General features: G+C 38.4%; 1 protein-coding gene across 2 annotated transcripts in view; it reads right to left on the minus strand.

Moving 5' to 3' along the window:
- Positions 1-12,787: 12,787 nt before the first annotated feature.
- The window catches only part of nfic (nuclear factor I/C), a 42,788-nt gene continuing 37,637 nt past the window's right edge, over positions 12,788-17,938 (minus strand). Inside the window, exons 12-13 of one of the 2 annotated variants that reach the window (XM_070908353.1) lie at positions 16,015-16,103; positions 12,788-12,889 (exon numbers count right to left, since the gene is read on the minus strand). In XM_070908353.1, coding sequence (XP_070764454.1) covers positions 12,869-12,889; positions 16,015-16,103 — 110 coding nt within the window. In that variant the 3' untranslated portion in view covers positions 12,788-12,868. Of the gene's footprint in view, positions 12,890-16,009; positions 16,104-17,938 lie in introns of those variants that run through there. The other variant, XM_070908352.1, reaches the window with a different exon arrangement.

Below are 17,938 nucleotides of genomic sequence, written 5' to 3' on the forward strand. Positions count from 1 at the left end.
GTTAAATCCCCATGCAGTATCTGGCACATAATGCCTCAAACTATATTTGACAAGATGGGTGATATAGAATTTATCTAAAAATGTGATTACAATGTCACCAAATTGCCTGTTAAGCTTTCTTAATATCACCAACAGGTTTTACTGTTTTGGAAATTAATTTACAATCACAACTTCACACCTCATAATACACATGGCGTCACAACTTGCAGAGCCTTCGCGCTTGACCTCACGCCAGGGACACTGCGTCAAGCATAAATCCAGCTTTATCACACATCCATGGTTTCCTGGTCCGTGTATCTTTTGGTCCAAAAGATATGAGGACCACATATGTATATGTATATCTATATACTGTATATAGACATAGCAAATTAAGTAGTAAAATTGAATCAATACATGTCAGTGTCCATAACATATGGTCCATACAGGTCAGTGTTTCTTGTATCACAGGAATGTACTTTCTCCCTCCTGAGAGGGATGAAAAGAGGAGGGGCAACAGGCAAGAATTGGCAGAACTTGCATTTTCTCTTATTACAAGCTATGATCAATTCACTTGTTACACTAATGTTTTGTTGTTTATATCTCTGCAAAGAGCCCAAACACATGGGCTGAATCTTTTCCAGATTAAATAGATCAGTGTAATCAGTCCCTGTTAGTTCAGGGTCTATTGTCCTTCATAATCAGCATGTTAAATTGTTAAATCAAAACTTCATACGTTTCCATAGAGTTCATTCTAAACATAACATATCAATTAGTATACATTCAATTCTATTCTATTCATGGAGGTCCCTTGGTAATAGTCATCCAAGGTGAAGACCGTGGTGATTTGTGTTTTGTTTTTTTTAACCATCAGACTGGAAAGCAGTTACTCACAGATTCCAAGTTTAACAGTAAAAGTATCACAGCTGTCCTCAGGATGAGTCCTGAATTACATCAAATCTGTCAGGACATTTTTATTGGAGGCGCAACAGTATAGACATCTCTTATTCTCCTATCAGCCAGCAGACACGTGTATGACGTGGGTCTACTTAACATGCTCAACCCACATTGGATCCATTCATATGAAACTGTCACTATGCTTCTCACTGTTACAAAAACTCAAGACAATACGCACTTGTTCCACATGCTTCACTGATAAACCAGAGAATTACACCAAATTTCCAGATAAAAGTGAAGTTTCAGTTTTAAATTCTTTCTGTCCTCTTTTTCTCTTTTTTCTCCTCTTGGTCAGGAAGAGGGTTGTGAAGGAGGATTGGCTGACGCACGTTGACCCATTCAGATAGATCACTGCGTCAGTCTAGGTGGGGTATTACATGAAGGGTGCTGATGATGTTCATGATGACACTGCTGATGTGTGTAAAACACCCACACCCATTGTTTTCTATGTAAGCCCACATTGTGTCTTAATCCGTGTCCTATGTGCGTCGTCACATTGAATCCTACTCTCACCCAAGCAAAGAGCAGCTTATTGGTGGCTTGACCAGGCCTTATATCTACATCATCTTGCATCTGCTTAGGCTAAACTACACTGACTGGCCAAACTGGCTTGATAGTAAGTTTCATCGGAATGCCATGGCCTGCTCAGTTGTCCAGCCACCATCACTAATTATCTAGTTCCACTAGTCCTACGAATAACCACTAATTAGCAGTCCTTCTGGTATCAGAAATATTTCCAAGCATGAATTGTGTCCCTTTACCTGTCTTACCAAAGAAAAAATAAAACATTACAATATAAAGTTGTGTGTGAGTGTAAGGCTGCTTTCAGACTGAATTTAGCTCTGCGTGAAAAAACACAGCCCGCTTTTTCATTTGAATGAGGCGTTTTCTGTCTGATCGCAGGCTAAGAGTGCAGGCTAATTCACACGGTCATCATGACAGGAGCAGATATGAATGAAATGAACAAACAGATATGTTGTCTGAGTTGTGGTATAGCTTGTTTATTAATGGTATATTTTTGCATAGGGAAACATACTCATTTCCAGTAATGAATTCATCAGCATTTGCTGACAGCAATGGCTAAATATGGTTATAATGACATATTATCAAAGATGTTAATATCCCCCACAGCAGATGAATAACATTAGGTCAGAAACACTGGTTCAGACAGCTGTCACTCAAACTATGATACATTCAAACAGGGACAGAAAGTCCAACCTTGAACAGACAACTGTCAGTCCATGACTTCAGTTTAGATGGCCATGAGAAGACATAACTATGCCACAGTGTTGACATCCTTTCTTGTCCCTGTCTGAATGCAGTCTTAGAGGAACACTTAACGTCATGAAAATAAAAGTTGATTATTGATATTTGCTTCAGCTGAAAAACATCCAAAGGAAAAAGCACTTAAAGCTCTTGTTAAAGCCGCTACAAACTACATCCAGTCCAGAGCAACAGCCCTTTCCACAGTGAACATCTCAGGCCAGGGTTAATGTCAGCACGCCAGCTCTCCGAATCTGGAACATAGACTTGGCATAAGAAACATAACCTGCCTCTACCTCCTCTATTGTTTTCTTATATTGGGATACAAAGTTGTGCATTATGGCTCATTTCTGATTGGCTGTCAGGTGTCAATTAAAATCATATATTAAGACAAATGAATTAATCAAGTTGGACGACAAAGTCCCAACAAAGTAGCAATGGTACTGAAGATTTTCTTTAATGTGTTCTTTGGAAAGTGACCATGGTATGGTAATGCACTCAGAGGTGTTCCAATATAGACAATAATAGACTCAGGTAAGGGTGAGACCTCATCATGTATTATTGATTGCCGAATATTTAGTGTTGTTATCCCATAGCTAAATGAACTATACAGTGTAATGTCCTGATGTACAGTTAATGTGGAAAGGGCTGTGGTCTGTGTGGATTGTAGTCATGCAATAACTGATGAAAGCTGATCATGCCTATGCTCTCTCTGATGTAAGGGATATATATCTGGAAGCAAGCAAAGCAGTCCTTTACTATAATATCTGAAAAATTATGAGAAAAAAATCCTTAAAATATGAGACTGCATTAAAATTTTCTCTGAGAAACAACTCTTTCGTTCATTACAAACTGTCTTCAGCAAATGGAGTAAACAGTGTCCAGAAGCGATGTACCCGCAGATACAGAAAGGAATCAATATGGCATCACCGTCAGAGGAAAACTTGTAGCTCTACAAAATCTGATTTTCAGTAACTGATAAAGGTTTTCAACTGCTGTGAGTCTGAATTACAGAAATGGTTTTGAAGGGCCATTAGAAAATAAAAAAGCAAACTTGCAATTCAAGTAAGAAACAGCAAAAAGAAACACATATTGAAGTTACAAGGTTTTCAGGCAACAGCAGCAGTAGGGTAGAGTGTTGAATAACATTAACAGTTTATAGAAAAGAGCCCTCTATGAAAACGTCCCCCCAAAACCTCCCCAAAAACTTAATTGTTAGATATCCAACAGTCCCTTTGTTCCTCACACAGCATTCAGCAAAACAGGAAACAGGAATCACCACCAGCACTACTGCTGTCCAGTTACAGTTATAACTGCTTACAACACTAACCATAACCTGCCAATCACAATTATAAAGCAGTTATGATTCTGATAAGACGCATCTTCACCAGAGTCTCCCAGAAATATTGTTTGGTTATTCTCTGCTAACAGGGCTAACAGTGGTCAGAACAGCACTTGGTTTGTACCACAGAGTAAAGAAAAATCTAGAGGGAACACCAAATCTTAGTCATGTTGTCGTAAACAAATTTAAAAGATCTTTGATGATGTACTTTTATAGAAACTGACCATCCCTATCGTGCATGTTTCCGTAAAAGTTAGCAAGATTGTTGACTTCTCAACCTGCCATCAGGGCAAAACTACAATCATGTCAGCTTAGCAGCTTCACACTTCCATCTCAGTGTTTTGAACTATCAAGTCGATTCAGTGGTTACTTTATTAAAAATGGGGATATTGAAAACTGCATGCAACACGCTGGCTTTAAATTTAGGCAACATTAAAGGTATGGTAGTAACACTAAACCGTAAGGTACACAAAATCATAAGTAGTTCCCAGCTATGAAATTAGGAAGTGCTAATTTACGTATAGTTAACTAATAACACCAGAATAAATCAAGGATTGTAAAGTATTTAATAAATCAAGAGTCAGATCTGTTAATGAACCAGTACGCAATGATTTGTTCCTATGGATAATTACTAAACAAATAGTTCCTGAATAACTCAAATGCTGAAACGATTCTGGTTCAAAGGCTAAATAGTACATAATTAATAACTAAACACTGCATCTTTATTATGTAATATTAGCCTCTTTCTATGTCGCCCAAGTTATGTAACGTATTATACTGAGTTGTTACTTGGCACACATTTTGTTTCATAGTTAATATGATATGTGGAATTAAGTATTGCTGTAAATGTGCACTGAATATAATACAACTGACTGGTACTGAGCACAGGCCATTTCCCTCAAAGCAGCATTCACAGCTAAGCACAACCTCAGATAACAGCAGTCATTTTTCTTGTTTAATGCTTTGACTTCCAACATTTATGGTACACGTTACATACTACAATAACAGTGACACTTAGTATCCAGATCATGTGGATTGTATTGTGATCATTCCATCAGCAAAGCCTAAAACTCTTGGAAGGTGGCTAAAGATATAGTCCTTGCCAAATTGTTCACTGAAAGCTGTTTAACATAGCAAGCAGTGACTAAAAAAGGGACAGGGTTGTTTCTAATGGTGCCTTCTCTGTAAAAACATACAAAAATGGTAATTAATGGTGAATTAATGATGCATTCCAAATAACAACTCAGTATGATGCAGCAATGTATTATACCATACTACAATTACTATCGTAATTAATATGAGTAATAATGCAATGATTAGTTATTTGTTATGTTCCTGATTTAGAGTTGATCAGCAACAGGCCTTTTCCACAGTTTGTCTTGTCATAGTGGGAAAATCACAGGTGTTACTAATATCATTAACAATAGCTCAGTTCTTCAAGTGTCCCAGTAAGCCGTGACAGTGAACCAGCATGCACAATGCAGGACCCTGAAACTGAAGCAGCAAAATGGAATTGAGCCATCATTCATTTAATTATCTTCATCTGCGCTTTTCCTAATAAAAATCAAAATATCTTCTGTGAAAGGGGCCTACGAGGTCAGTATGCTGAGTTAAAGATAAAGCAGACAAAGGAAGTAGAACTGGTTCACTACTGCTGATGCTTCAACACTATTCAGGAAATAATCAAAATGCAACCACTTGGTCAGTGTTTCCTCTAGATTTTCTTCAACTCTTTGGGTTGTTTTATGGCTTGTCACCTCAGGACCTGTACAGCCAACCTTCACTGGCCAGGGATGGCGATGTTCTCAATACTGAGCATCAAGCCCTAGGCTGAAGTGTCTCACACGACCCATGAAGTGTTTGAACACAACACGCACTGCAAGCATACAAAAAAACTCAAATTAAACTAGCAGTAAAATCATAGGCACTGCTTGTTGAAATCATTTTTGGTTTTGGTTTTTTTTTTTTCAGTTTCCATGCTGTTGACCTGCTGGTTTCTTTGAATAGAGCAGAGAAAGTGATGAGTTTGCATGCCAATGTTCTTTGACCCCGAGGAGAGGACAATGTTTGTCATGAGAGGCTGATGATGTGTACTGTTTTCTCTCTAAGTTCAATTTCATGACGAACAAATTATTCTCACCTCATTAGTGCTTTTGACTTGAGGTGGGGAATTTCCAGATATCCTGAAAACACTGAAGTTGATTATTGTTAATTCCTAAATTTGACTTTTCCAAATCTCAATTAGAATTGGCAACAGTGATACCATAGTTACTGAGAGCTGCATGGTGTTTTACCATGCTTGAGTGGGTTTGATGAAAGAGCATACTGTATGTCTTGTTACATGTAGCTGACACACCTTCAGAACACAGTGGACTAGTCTTCCACTTGGTTGGCTGGTGTTATGTAGGGAAGCTATTTGGCTTTCTTTTTGCATTTTCTGTTGTCAGACTGGTAGTCAGCGATGAAGAAAAATAGAGAGGAATAGAAATGAAGAGGGTACACACTTCATAACCTGCTTCAACACAGAATCAAACCCCTCTGAACATCCAGGAGCCATACATCCAAAATATGACCAAACTCTGAAAATACACAGCTTTTTATGTCATCTCTACAGATCAAAATCTCTTTTTTTTCTCGGCTACAGGTAGAGCTTCTGGTAGACAATATAGAAGCCTTAATAAGATTTCCAAAGTACAATGTGCACAGTGATCTTGGTCATCAGCTGGAGGAGACACAACAACCACAAAGTCACTACATCAGTAATCTACTACATTAGCCTGCAATATACATAACCTTTGCAAGTCATACAGTATTCTATGGCAATTTTTGACTGTAGTTTTTGGTGTTGTATTGAGTTGTGCAGTATTATATTATAGTATTATATTGTATCAAATTTCAACTTGGGTGACCAAACTAGAGAGACTTTAGTTTTCCTCCATTCTGTCCAGCCTTATTTTAATCTAAAAGTGACAAATCTTTTTCTGCCTGTGGGCCCAGAACTTTTCCCTTTTATTCCTGTAGTGCGTTTGCTAATAGGCAACCAGCACCTAATCACATACGCGCGCACAGACACACACACACACACACACACACACACACACACACACACACACACCACAACTGTGTCAGTCAGTCCCATCATGGGCTAATACTCTCTTTTTAACACATTTCACAGAAACAGCCTTCTTCCTCCTGCTTTGTAGTTTTAAGTGGCAGCCATGTGAGTAAAACGTTCCAGCTTTATACCTCGTGTTGCTGGTTACACAGTCTTGGATGTATCACCATGGTCATATTTATGACATTATTACAGCCAAAATATCTTTGATTGAAAGACAGGAAACAGGAAATTGTAATTACAACTTGGCCTGGTATCTATGAATCTAGCCAATTGCTAATCAGCACTAAAATACACTTCACCCCAAGCTGCTTGTCAGTAGACATAAAGCTCTGAATTATTACCTCCGGCAAGCAGCTTCTGTTTTTGATCCTGCACGACTGAAAAGATTTTAATAAGATTTTGTGGAAAGAAACAAATGTTATTTTCAGGTATGCATTTCTATAAATAGCACCATAATATGGCTATTTATAAAGAACTTTTCACTTTGGCTCATAATTTCTGACACCTAGCAAGGTCTTCATGGGTCCACTGAGTTGCTAATATCCAAGACCTGACCCAGGACCTGAGTCAGCCAGGTCTGGTAGGGGTCCCATATTGCTGAAGGTCTCAGGTGTGTGTGTCAATATGTCTAATACCTGAAGGATCCAAGCAGACTCCCCATCAGCTCTCACATGGTGCATCATCATTATCAATTCTCTTGGTCTGTTAAGGTTATTTTGGATAGGATCTAATTATCCTGGGGTTGACTCAGACTGGGGCTCACTGTCCATTTTGGATCATGTGTGAAATTTTGGAACAGACACCTCAACTCCTACCTTCCTGAACTGTGAACACTGGGTTAAGACAAATCAGTATAGTCAATGTCCATTTCTGATTAAACGTTTTTTTTTTTTTTAACCAAATTAAAAAAGATATTTGGCTATTCATTTGCTTTTTGATATATGATACCATTTACTACACAAACAAATTAATTTAGGTATGGCCTATTTGACGTGAACTTAAATGATTATTTAACTTAATAAATATCTATCCACACCCAAAACTGCAGCAATTCCGCAAATTTTGAGGTGGTGCAACAGCAAATAGAAACATTTAATTGGTCATAACTCAGTGTGTAATTTAGCAGAATTCATCCCATAAGGGACAGGACAGGATTTAGGTATTCCAAAAACGTTGCTGCCAACTGCTCATCAGCGTGATATCAGGGTCTACCACTGTGCACAGAAACCAGTTGCAGATTTTTCCAAACACTGTCTGTTATTAAAATAACACATTTAGAGAATTGTGCAGCCTTAGCGGTGGTATACACTCTTTGGGTGCATTCTAGTTCACCTTGGACTTAAGTTGACTTCCAAGATTGTCATCATAATCCCTCACATAGATAAACTATACTACAAGCCCACCCACAATGTTTCCCATTTCATGGGTCCCTTACTCTGTGGCTTGGCCACCACCTTAAGAGAGCAAAGAAACACGACGGACTTAAACATTCTATACATCCTTTTTATAACTGATAAGCACATGTTGTAAATATTTTAATACACACTGCTTTTTAAAACTATAATTCTACAAGCAACATGATAATAACAATTAGTTAGAAATAACTAAAAAAAATAACCTAAAAGCCAAGTTGAGTAAGAATAGGGTTAAATGCATGCATCCATATAAAACTCAAACTCATCTATACTCATCTAACACAGCCTTTTGTGGTATGATGGTCATGTGGTTTAAGTCATCATACAGGCAAATGGACGGTGTACTAATGGCCAATGATAGGGCTGCAGAGCCTTGAAGCCCTAACCGGAGCATGTTTAACATGTTTCCATTAGATGGGATTGAGTGGCTTGGCCACATTGGCCTGACAATTCACAATATAGTATAAGACTTTTCCCTGCAATAAATACTATCAAATGTGTTTGCACGTATTTAATACTTGATACGAAAACATGATGTAGACAGAGCTGAGCAGCGTCTCTTAAATGGCTTTTGTTTGTATTGTGAACACTTAGGTAGGTCTTACCACCAGACTTTACTTTGAGAACCAATGTTTTTGCTTTTGCAAAGTGCAAGGTAGCCAAACTGTAACAATACCCTAAAAAAAAGTGTTTCATTTACTACACACTGTTGTCCACATTTTAAGACAACACACGTCTAATTTTCAACACTGTGTGAGTGATGCGTCGCACACAGTGACACTGTCAACGTCAGTTTACCTCAGTCAACACACACCTATAAGCCAACACTATAAACAGCAGAGCCACTCAACCAGATCAGCTCTATGAGTGCTATCAACACCATTATGGCAAATTATGTCATTGAAGGAACAGTCCAACATTTTAGGAGCTACAGTTCTTGTCTAGTTTTACCCAGAATAAGATGGCGACATCCGTATGTGTACAGCTCATCCTTGACCTTGGAAACTGTAGCTTGACAAAATAATATTATCTCAGTGTCCACTTACTAGCATTTTCAGAGCTTTCCCACAATCTGAGTTTGCTTAGCTGTCATGGAGATGATTCAGTTGTGATCAAATTAAGTATAGAACTTCGGTCATGTGATATGTGTTTGTATCTGGGGGGCAGATCATAACCCAGAGACCAGGACAGGGCTTTAGATCTTCCCCTATGCATGACCACAAACAAGTGTATTTCCACAAGTGTCAGACTGTTCCTTTCACACTGTAAAAATTTGCTGTGCCTTTAATTGAATGGTAGTAGAGAATAACCACTGTCCCAGTCTCTGCTGTCATTGAGTTACACTTGAGATAGTATCCCAGCTGTCACTGTTTAACCTAAAACTGTGGTCCTGCTACACTGGTTAATGTCAAGCAATCACACATGCAGCTTTTTTTAAGTGCTTCAAGCTGTACCATGAAAAGTATGATCAATTTCACATAATGTATTATTGTTGTTTAACTAAAGGCAAGGCACATAATGTGTTTTATGAAATATCGTGCAAAATAGAAGTTTAACAACAGGGCTATTATTAAAATTTAAAGAAATACAGCCCTTCCATCCACTGCTCTCTGATGTAGTACAGAGTACAGAGTGGAGGAAGGGGAGAGGGAGGAGCGGGGGAGGAGGAGGAAGAGCAGGATAAAGAGGAAGAGGTATCATCAGTTTGAGCCATGCATTCATTAGGTCAGCACAGCGACCAGGGCAGCACCATGCAGTATACATCAGCTTTTAGCCAACTTTAACCAAACCTAAAACCTCACCCTACCAAAACCCAGCTCATATCAGCACCTTCAGTACAAAATCTGAACCCCTAGTAGGAACTGCTGTCAACTTTAACCCCAAACCCTGGCAAAGGAAAAGGAAAAGACACAGACACCTGTGTTCAGGAAGTGAACGCAAAGTGAATTGTGGGCCTAAAAGGCGCAAAAAATCAAGTGGAGACACTTCTGTGTGAGTTGAAAATGTTTCACCTCATCACACTTATTCCAATACTGTTTGACACTAAAATGTATAAATGCTAGGAGACAAGTGAAAAAAGTTGAAAAATTTGAGGAAAATATCGGACTGACCTGTGTGTTTTTGTCTGAGCTGTCATACAAAAACAACTCAACACACATTGGCAATGTGTATGTTGCAAGCTCTGAAAGTTTCTCTGTGAACCTTAAGGGGAAGAAATCGAAAGGTTATCTGTTACTACAGCGGGTTGCATCTTCAAAGGTATTTTTTGTGATCCCACAGATAACTGCTTTCTAAAATGTCTTCCCGGAACGAAACCAATGTATGAATCCAATATTTCTACAGACCGTGCCACACTGCTCTTCTCCTCTTCTTCACTGCATGAACATTAGGTTCCCTGCTCAGACCACGGCAGTGGTCATAAATATTGGATTATACTTTGTTTTTGTCCTAGGAAAACATTTTGTCTTTCCAGATCAGGAAAATACCTTTTAAGATACAAACCACTGCTGTACAACAAGTAAAATAATAATGTTTTGACTTGTCACCTACTGTAGTAACATCTGCAGACTGCAGAATTCGCTTGGCGTTCAATCTCATCGCACCTGAACACAGAAACACCAATCCACATCTCCAGGCAACAAATTTCAACAGACTGCTTTACAGCTGCAAAGCCTTGGAGATTAAAATATGGCACGTATTATTAAATATTAATCCCTAACAATTGGTGTTTTCACCACCAAAGAGATGGTGTACAAATATCAAAAGGTCAGGATCTTCTACTAATGTTGCATTTGGAGCATTGCATTTATGTTTGGATTCTATTGAATGTTAAACCTTTTCAAATGTTTAAAAGGATATAAGTTAAAATACAGCATGTAAGGTTTTAAAAGAAATAATAAATAATGAATGCCTTTCAAAAGACTATTGACTAAATGACGCTGTGAGAGTATTGGTTTGCCTCACTAAAGCACTGAAGAAAGCAACCTCATGGCCTATATACTCTGGTTTTAAATGCTTGATTTGTTGCTTGTTGCCAGTGATAAACCATCAAGGTCTGACTTGAAACCAACCCTGGCACTGTGGCTAACCTGTCCTTCTGTTCATTTGTCTCCAGCTCACCCCTGTTTGAACCCCAAACCAAACCCTACTGCTACTGTTCCTCCACAGATTGTTCAGGTTGGGTTGGGGTTGAGCTACACAGTGCATAACCTGCCAGGGACACCTTCTAGACCTCCACTCATTCCGGAGCTGGACAAGGAACCTGGATTTTGTGCTCAAAGTCAGTATGCACACTACCTGTTGTCATAACCATCGACTTCAAGAAAAATGCACTACAGCCTGCCAGCTTGGTAACATGCCACATCATCACACCTTTCTCAAAAAGGGATTTTAACTTAAGGATAGTGCAATGCCTACTATATCTCTTTCTAATCTACTTACATACAAGTACAAACCCCGTCACTGTGTTCTTTGAGACACAAACAAAATCTACACAGCATCTCCTCAAAATAGAGCAGGGATGAGTGTGGAAATGTAGGAACCATATTCACATGCACGCACGCACGCACGCACACACCACACCACACCACACCATGCTACAGTTTCACAAATTGAGTTCAGCAGCCAGTTTACTGTTGGCTGTGCTGCCACATGATTCTGGTTTTAGTGTGTCTTTGCCTTTTCTCAGTTCTATTGAGACGTTTCTTTGTGGAAGGTGCATTTGGCCAAACATTGTGCCTTTAGCCGTTTGGATTATTATGAAGTACTCTCACGACAAATTAATCTGCATCTGAAGGGAAGGAAGCAGCAGGACATTCATATAAAAAGATTCCCTCTGCTAATGACAGCTCCTCCTGATACCAGTAGCACTGGGCCTTACTCTATTACTGGTGTCCAACTGTAGCATTGTGTGTTGTGTTGGAGGAGGCTGGAATATAGCTCTTATATTCTACTATTACTCATTGTTTTCTGATTAAAAAAAAGCACAATCAAACAGTCTTAAAAACATGAGCTTAGCAAAGCAACTTAATGGTTTCAGGCAGATGATTGTCAATAAAAAAGACAAAGCCTCTGTCTTTTGGTGGGAAGAAGGAAAAAAACTGCGCTGTTTCAACTCTTAATTTTCTTCAGACGTATCAATAACATTAAAAAGTGCAAAGAAACATTACATATTAACAACAGGATCTCTCTTTCTAATCGGTCAGAAAATAAGGGAGGCTTATTTGCATATATTATAAGCAGCACCTGCAGCGGAGAGGGGCATTCTGGGTGTTGAGGGGAGATGAGGTCTATGTCTGTCCCAGGGAGGAGGCCTTATACTAGATTTAGTGTAGAGACCCAGGGTGCACAGGTAAAGGCTGACATCCACCCCAGGGAAACGGGCCTCATCCTGGGGATACAGTTAGGTTACAGGCTTCTTAGGATCTGGTGTGTTGAGGCCTGGTTCTGGTCTGCAGTTCATATGGACCAACCAGACATCTGCATCACTCCATTACTTTAACTTGAAAATCACAACTCATGTCATTTGTGAGAATCATTTAGTGTCATGTAGCATAGTTCATTCTGTAGCTGCAAAATGACTGAGTGAAAGCAGCATCCTTCTTCCATCCAGGTTGCCTCTTCTGGGAACATACATATATATAAATACATTACACTGTATATTTATATATATGTATGACCACATGTTATGCTTCTACAAAGCTGAATATATTTTTCCTCTGCCAATGTCTTGACAACATTGTTTCCTTTCCTCCAGGACAGTACTGCCATGACAATCACCTTTCCTCCAGAGTTCACTCAGTTGCCCAGATACCAAGACTGGAACAGAGACAAACACACAATTAAAATGTACTTCAAATGAGTCAGATTATAAATGTATAACCTCAGCCTGCATTTCAAACATTGTAAAAGAACATAGACCTTTGCTGATTTACCTCAGTCAAGCAATAATAAACTAAAAGCCTGTTTTTTTGCCAAGTATTTCACCCCAGAAAAGACGTTTTTAGATGTTAGGATCTTTAGATATGAGGTTTCTTATTATGGTCTTAAATCATGTCTACATCAGTCACTTGACACTCTTCATATTACCATCACATTTTGTATGGGTTTTGATGACGTACGCTGCAGTGCGTACGTAAGCATTGCTTTAACATTGGTGGGAAGCTAAGTTGTAAGCACTATACACCTAACCAGCTGAAATACATAAACAAAAAGAACTATTCATACTTATTGCTACATCTTAACACTGGAAGTCTGAATAAGCATCACCATGATATAGTCTCCCTTTTGACCAGTATAGGCCATAGTGTTGATGTAACTGGCTGCAGTGAAACATTGCTTAACGATACATCATATGGATATTCTTAACCTTGATGGTTACACGTTATACAACAGAAATAGATTTGACAGACCAGGTGGTGGAGAGTATCTATATGTAGATTCAGGACACTAAATATTTGTGATGACCTCATTATTGAAGATGGTCACTCAGATTCTCTATTCATTGAGATAAATGTAAACAATGATTAAAAACCTAATTGTTGGAGTGATTCATTGACCTCCATACCCTGACGTTGACACTTTCAAGATTGACCTAGATGAACTTTTATATTGCATAAATAAAAATAATAAAAAACAGTTTTATTCTTGGGCATTTTAACATCAATATTTCTTAAGAGGATAATGCTAAAAACTATTTTATTAACACTGTGGTAGCTTCGGCTATCTTCTATACTGTGGTCTGCTGGGGGGGGCGCAGCACGGACAGGGACAGGAGGAGGATCAATAGACTGATTAGGCGAGCCGGCTCTGTTCTGGACTGTCCGCTGGGCTCCACTAAGGAGGTGGGGGAGAGGAGGATGTTAGCCAAGCTGACATCTATCATGGACAACACCTCTCACCCCGTGCACGAGACTGTGGAGGCCCTGAGCAGCTCCTTCAGCAGCAGACTGTTACGCCCACGGTGAAAGAAGGAGCGCTACCGCAGGTCGTTCATTCCTACAGCTATAGGACTGTTTAACTGCACATAAATCTGCACAATCTGTACATACTTCATATTTTCCGTGTATATATTTATTTTTGTCCCCCACATTTTTTATATCTGCATTCATTATTTGTATATTGGTTTTCTTTTTAAAAAAATGCTTCTAATTCTTATTGACACAGTGCTTGTCTGCTGTGTGTTTCTGCACCTTTCTGTCTTTGCTGTTGTGAATTGTAAATTTCCCCACTGTGGGTTTAATAAAGTCTATCAATCTTAATCTTAAACTTAATCTTTATTCTTCATCCTTTTACCCCAGCATAAATACATTTACTAGAGTAATGTAATACAACAAAAACCCTGAGCTATGTGAAAACCTGCAAACCAAAACCTGGAATTTAGTCTGTAACTGTAGGTTCAGACACTGAATAATGTTCTGATTGATTAAATAACTGACTCCATTGATGGCACCATACCTGAAAAGATCATTAAACATGGTGCTGCAGGTCAGAAAGTATAGCTTACTATGGGTATTGTAAAATCCATCAATAAAAAAAACAAACTTCATAAACTCTATATCAAAATAGCAATCATTTTTATCTCCATAGGTGAAATTAGCCAACCAGAGGGTGCTACTATGAGCTTGCAAGCACTGATACTCAGCATTCAGCACAAAGAAACTTTCCATGTGTTTTTTTTTTGTTGGATTTGAACATGATGACGCTGTTCTGTAGTATTTTTAATTCAGCAGCCTGTTTCACCAAAATTTGAAATATGCAGTCAATTATTTACAACATAATTTCCTCTTTTGTTAATTTTGACACGTTTCACTAACCAAAACCAACATAGTTTCATTGAAACTGAGACTGGATTTCAATCACATTAAATATCCCCAACAACCTAGTTGTCATTACAAACCACTAAGAACTTATCTTACCATGTATTTTGTTGTGACAAACTTTAGAAATACTCAGAGACAGAGAGAGACAGAGGGAGAGAGAGGACTTCTGGCTCATCAGTATTAGCTGAGCTGATTCTGGAGCAGAGGCACTGCAATGCAGCAGCAACAACACAATCCAAACTTAACACAGAAAGCCCAACTCTCTCTCTTTATCACATATTGTATAATGTAGATACATTTCATAAATAACTAAATTACCTATTGATGCACACACTTCACTGCATACCTATTGTAGCCAACTACTTCTCCACCACCCTACTACTACAACCACATATCCGCAACCTGTCACCTACTGACCCACTTACCTACCTTACAGCTGCCTGACTGGTACAAGGTTTTCATGGCTCAGGCTATAGACTAATATTTTTGGATTGAAGCTGCCAATTGATGATAGTCTCAGTCAATATTCATCTGCCAACCAATGTGTTATTGTCACACAGAGTTGGTCAAATTTGATCCTTGTCAAGAGTATTTAGACAACAGAGCACTGACTTTTTTGAATGCTATTATACTAACAGCATACTCTCCCATGGAAGAAATCTGTTCAGAAATGTGACTTTTTAAAGAAATTGAATTGAAACAACAAAGAGCAGCGTACAAAGTATAGAGTGGATATATGAAATCATATGCAGTCATCCTAATTTAGCAGAAAGGGAGAGACAAAATTTGCGTAAGATACAATTGTTTTTTTATTTTTTAACTGACCTGCTGCTACGTTAAAATATTGTAAAATAATCAAGGCTTTGAGAACCAAAAACCAAATATTATTTATACTATCTTGTACTTTGGGAGTGGCAAAAGTCTCATCGAAACCTCAGCATATAGAAGCATCTTCTGCAACTATTTTCATGGCTAGATACCACTGTGAGTAAGTGGGAATTTATTTGGTTTCTCAACAGAACCTGAAGGCTCTTAATCGGCCCCTCTAATAATCTGGGTTTTGTAGGGTCATCTGAATCCTCCCTAAATTGAGCTTGACAATGTCAAATGAACCATACTAACCTGGGCTTGGTAGAGTCCACCAGGGTCTCGAGGGGTGACTCCAACGAAGGAGGTGCGATTGGCAGGGGGGGTCCCAGGGGCCGAGTATGCTGAGGGTGTTTGTGTTAACAACATCAGTCTCATAATGTGTTTTATAATCTCATGTCACTTTTAAAGCTGCATGAGGCAGTATGCTTTAACAAAATCTGTCAGAATCTGTCCATATCACAAAAGAGAATAACAACAAATCTCCCAATCTGAGTCACTGATTTATCCTGTCTGATACAACTCCTCACTGATCTAACTCTGCTGTCTGTATGATCACTGGTGGGGAATAAGTTCATTTCACACTGGACACTTCAATTTATCTTCTCACTCAGTCTTTGGTTGTTTTATATTGTACCAAGGGACACCAAATAGACAACAGAGGCAACAGATCTGATGTTGGTAAGTCTACCTTTCACTGGACAGAGTACTGCCCAGCACCTATTTTATTTTCTGTCTATTGTAGGTAGGAAGACAAACTCCACCCAGCTGATATGTTAACATCTGACCTGAGAGGTATTCCAGATTGTGGAACTGGCAAATTTTCTAAGTGTTATATTCACAAAATTCCAACACCTGATATATTTAACCCAGAACTTAATGAAATATAATGTAACGTGAATCCATTGTCACAGGTTCTGCTTCTGTGTCCTCTGTTTTGAATTACTGGACAAAATATGATAGTGATTGGTCAAGCTGTTGTGACATCACACCACAATAAGGACGACTACAACCAACACAACAACATTAACCACCATTTTATGTGCTGAACAGTACAACCAATACTTCAAGATTAAAGAAAAAATAAAGGATCACAGTGCGTACACCAAAGCAAATCAAAAAACCTACAATGTGCTGATACGCTGAACCCTGTTTAGGAGAACCAACAGGCTTGTGCCAGCCCCAGCAGGGACCTGGAGGATATTTGTACCTCATTTTCACAGAAACACAAAGAGAGCCTTCTATCAAAAGGTTTATAGGTTTATATCATACAATACAATTAAAAAAACATTTAATCTTAGTAAAGATAAAAGCTATTTACAATGCTTTCCAGCGCTCACATTAATCCTAATAATACTGTTCATCATTTCTCATAGCTCTGTTTTATCAATTGCTTGTAGGCTAAGGAAGAGGAACGTGAGGAACAGTGATTTTTTTTTTGTCACTCTCACTGCATTGCATATGAACAGGAACAGTTCTCTTTAGACCAGGTTTACAGAGGTTTTCGCGATTATTCATTTAGGGGAGCATTGTGGAAAGGTTACATGTTAACGGACATTGGACATAATGTATTTATGGATTTTGTAAGGTTTAAGTTTTGTGCGGAACATCTCAACAACACCACATATAAAGTGACCCCCCAAAAGTATAAATAAATATAGTCTATGACTACAATAACGATTCTTAATAGGAAAAACAAGCAATAATTAATGATAAAACAAATATATCATTCTATAACCAAACAAACTGAGGGAAGTTTGTCACAACTAAATGAATAGTTAGAAAAAGTGGTTTGTAATGACAACTAGGTTGTAGGTATATTTAAACGTGATTGCAACCCATGCTCAGTTTCAATTGATTTACTTAAAGGTATAGCAAACATCTTATTCCTTCTCTTTTTTAATTTCCCATAAGGTTTGTTTAACTTCTACTCAATTAGTTATGTAAGTGGTCCCAAAGATTGTAATACAATTTTATTTTAACTTTTTTACTCATGTAGTCTTTATTTATTTATTCAACGTGAATGTCATATATATACAAACACACCGAGGGATCAAGTTACTCTGGGAAACCGTCAGTCTGGAATACCCCCCAGGAGCCTTTACATTAATAAACCCTTTGCATTATCTTTCTTTTGCACTTCCATCTCAACATTTTCTGTATTAGGATATACAAATAC

This window comes from Enoplosus armatus, chromosome 7, assembly GCF_043641665.1.
Source record: "Enoplosus armatus isolate fEnoArm2 chromosome 7, fEnoArm2.hap1, whole genome shotgun sequence".
Classification (NCBI taxonomy): Eukaryota; Metazoa; Chordata; class Actinopteri; order Centrarchiformes; family Enoplosidae; genus Enoplosus; species Enoplosus armatus.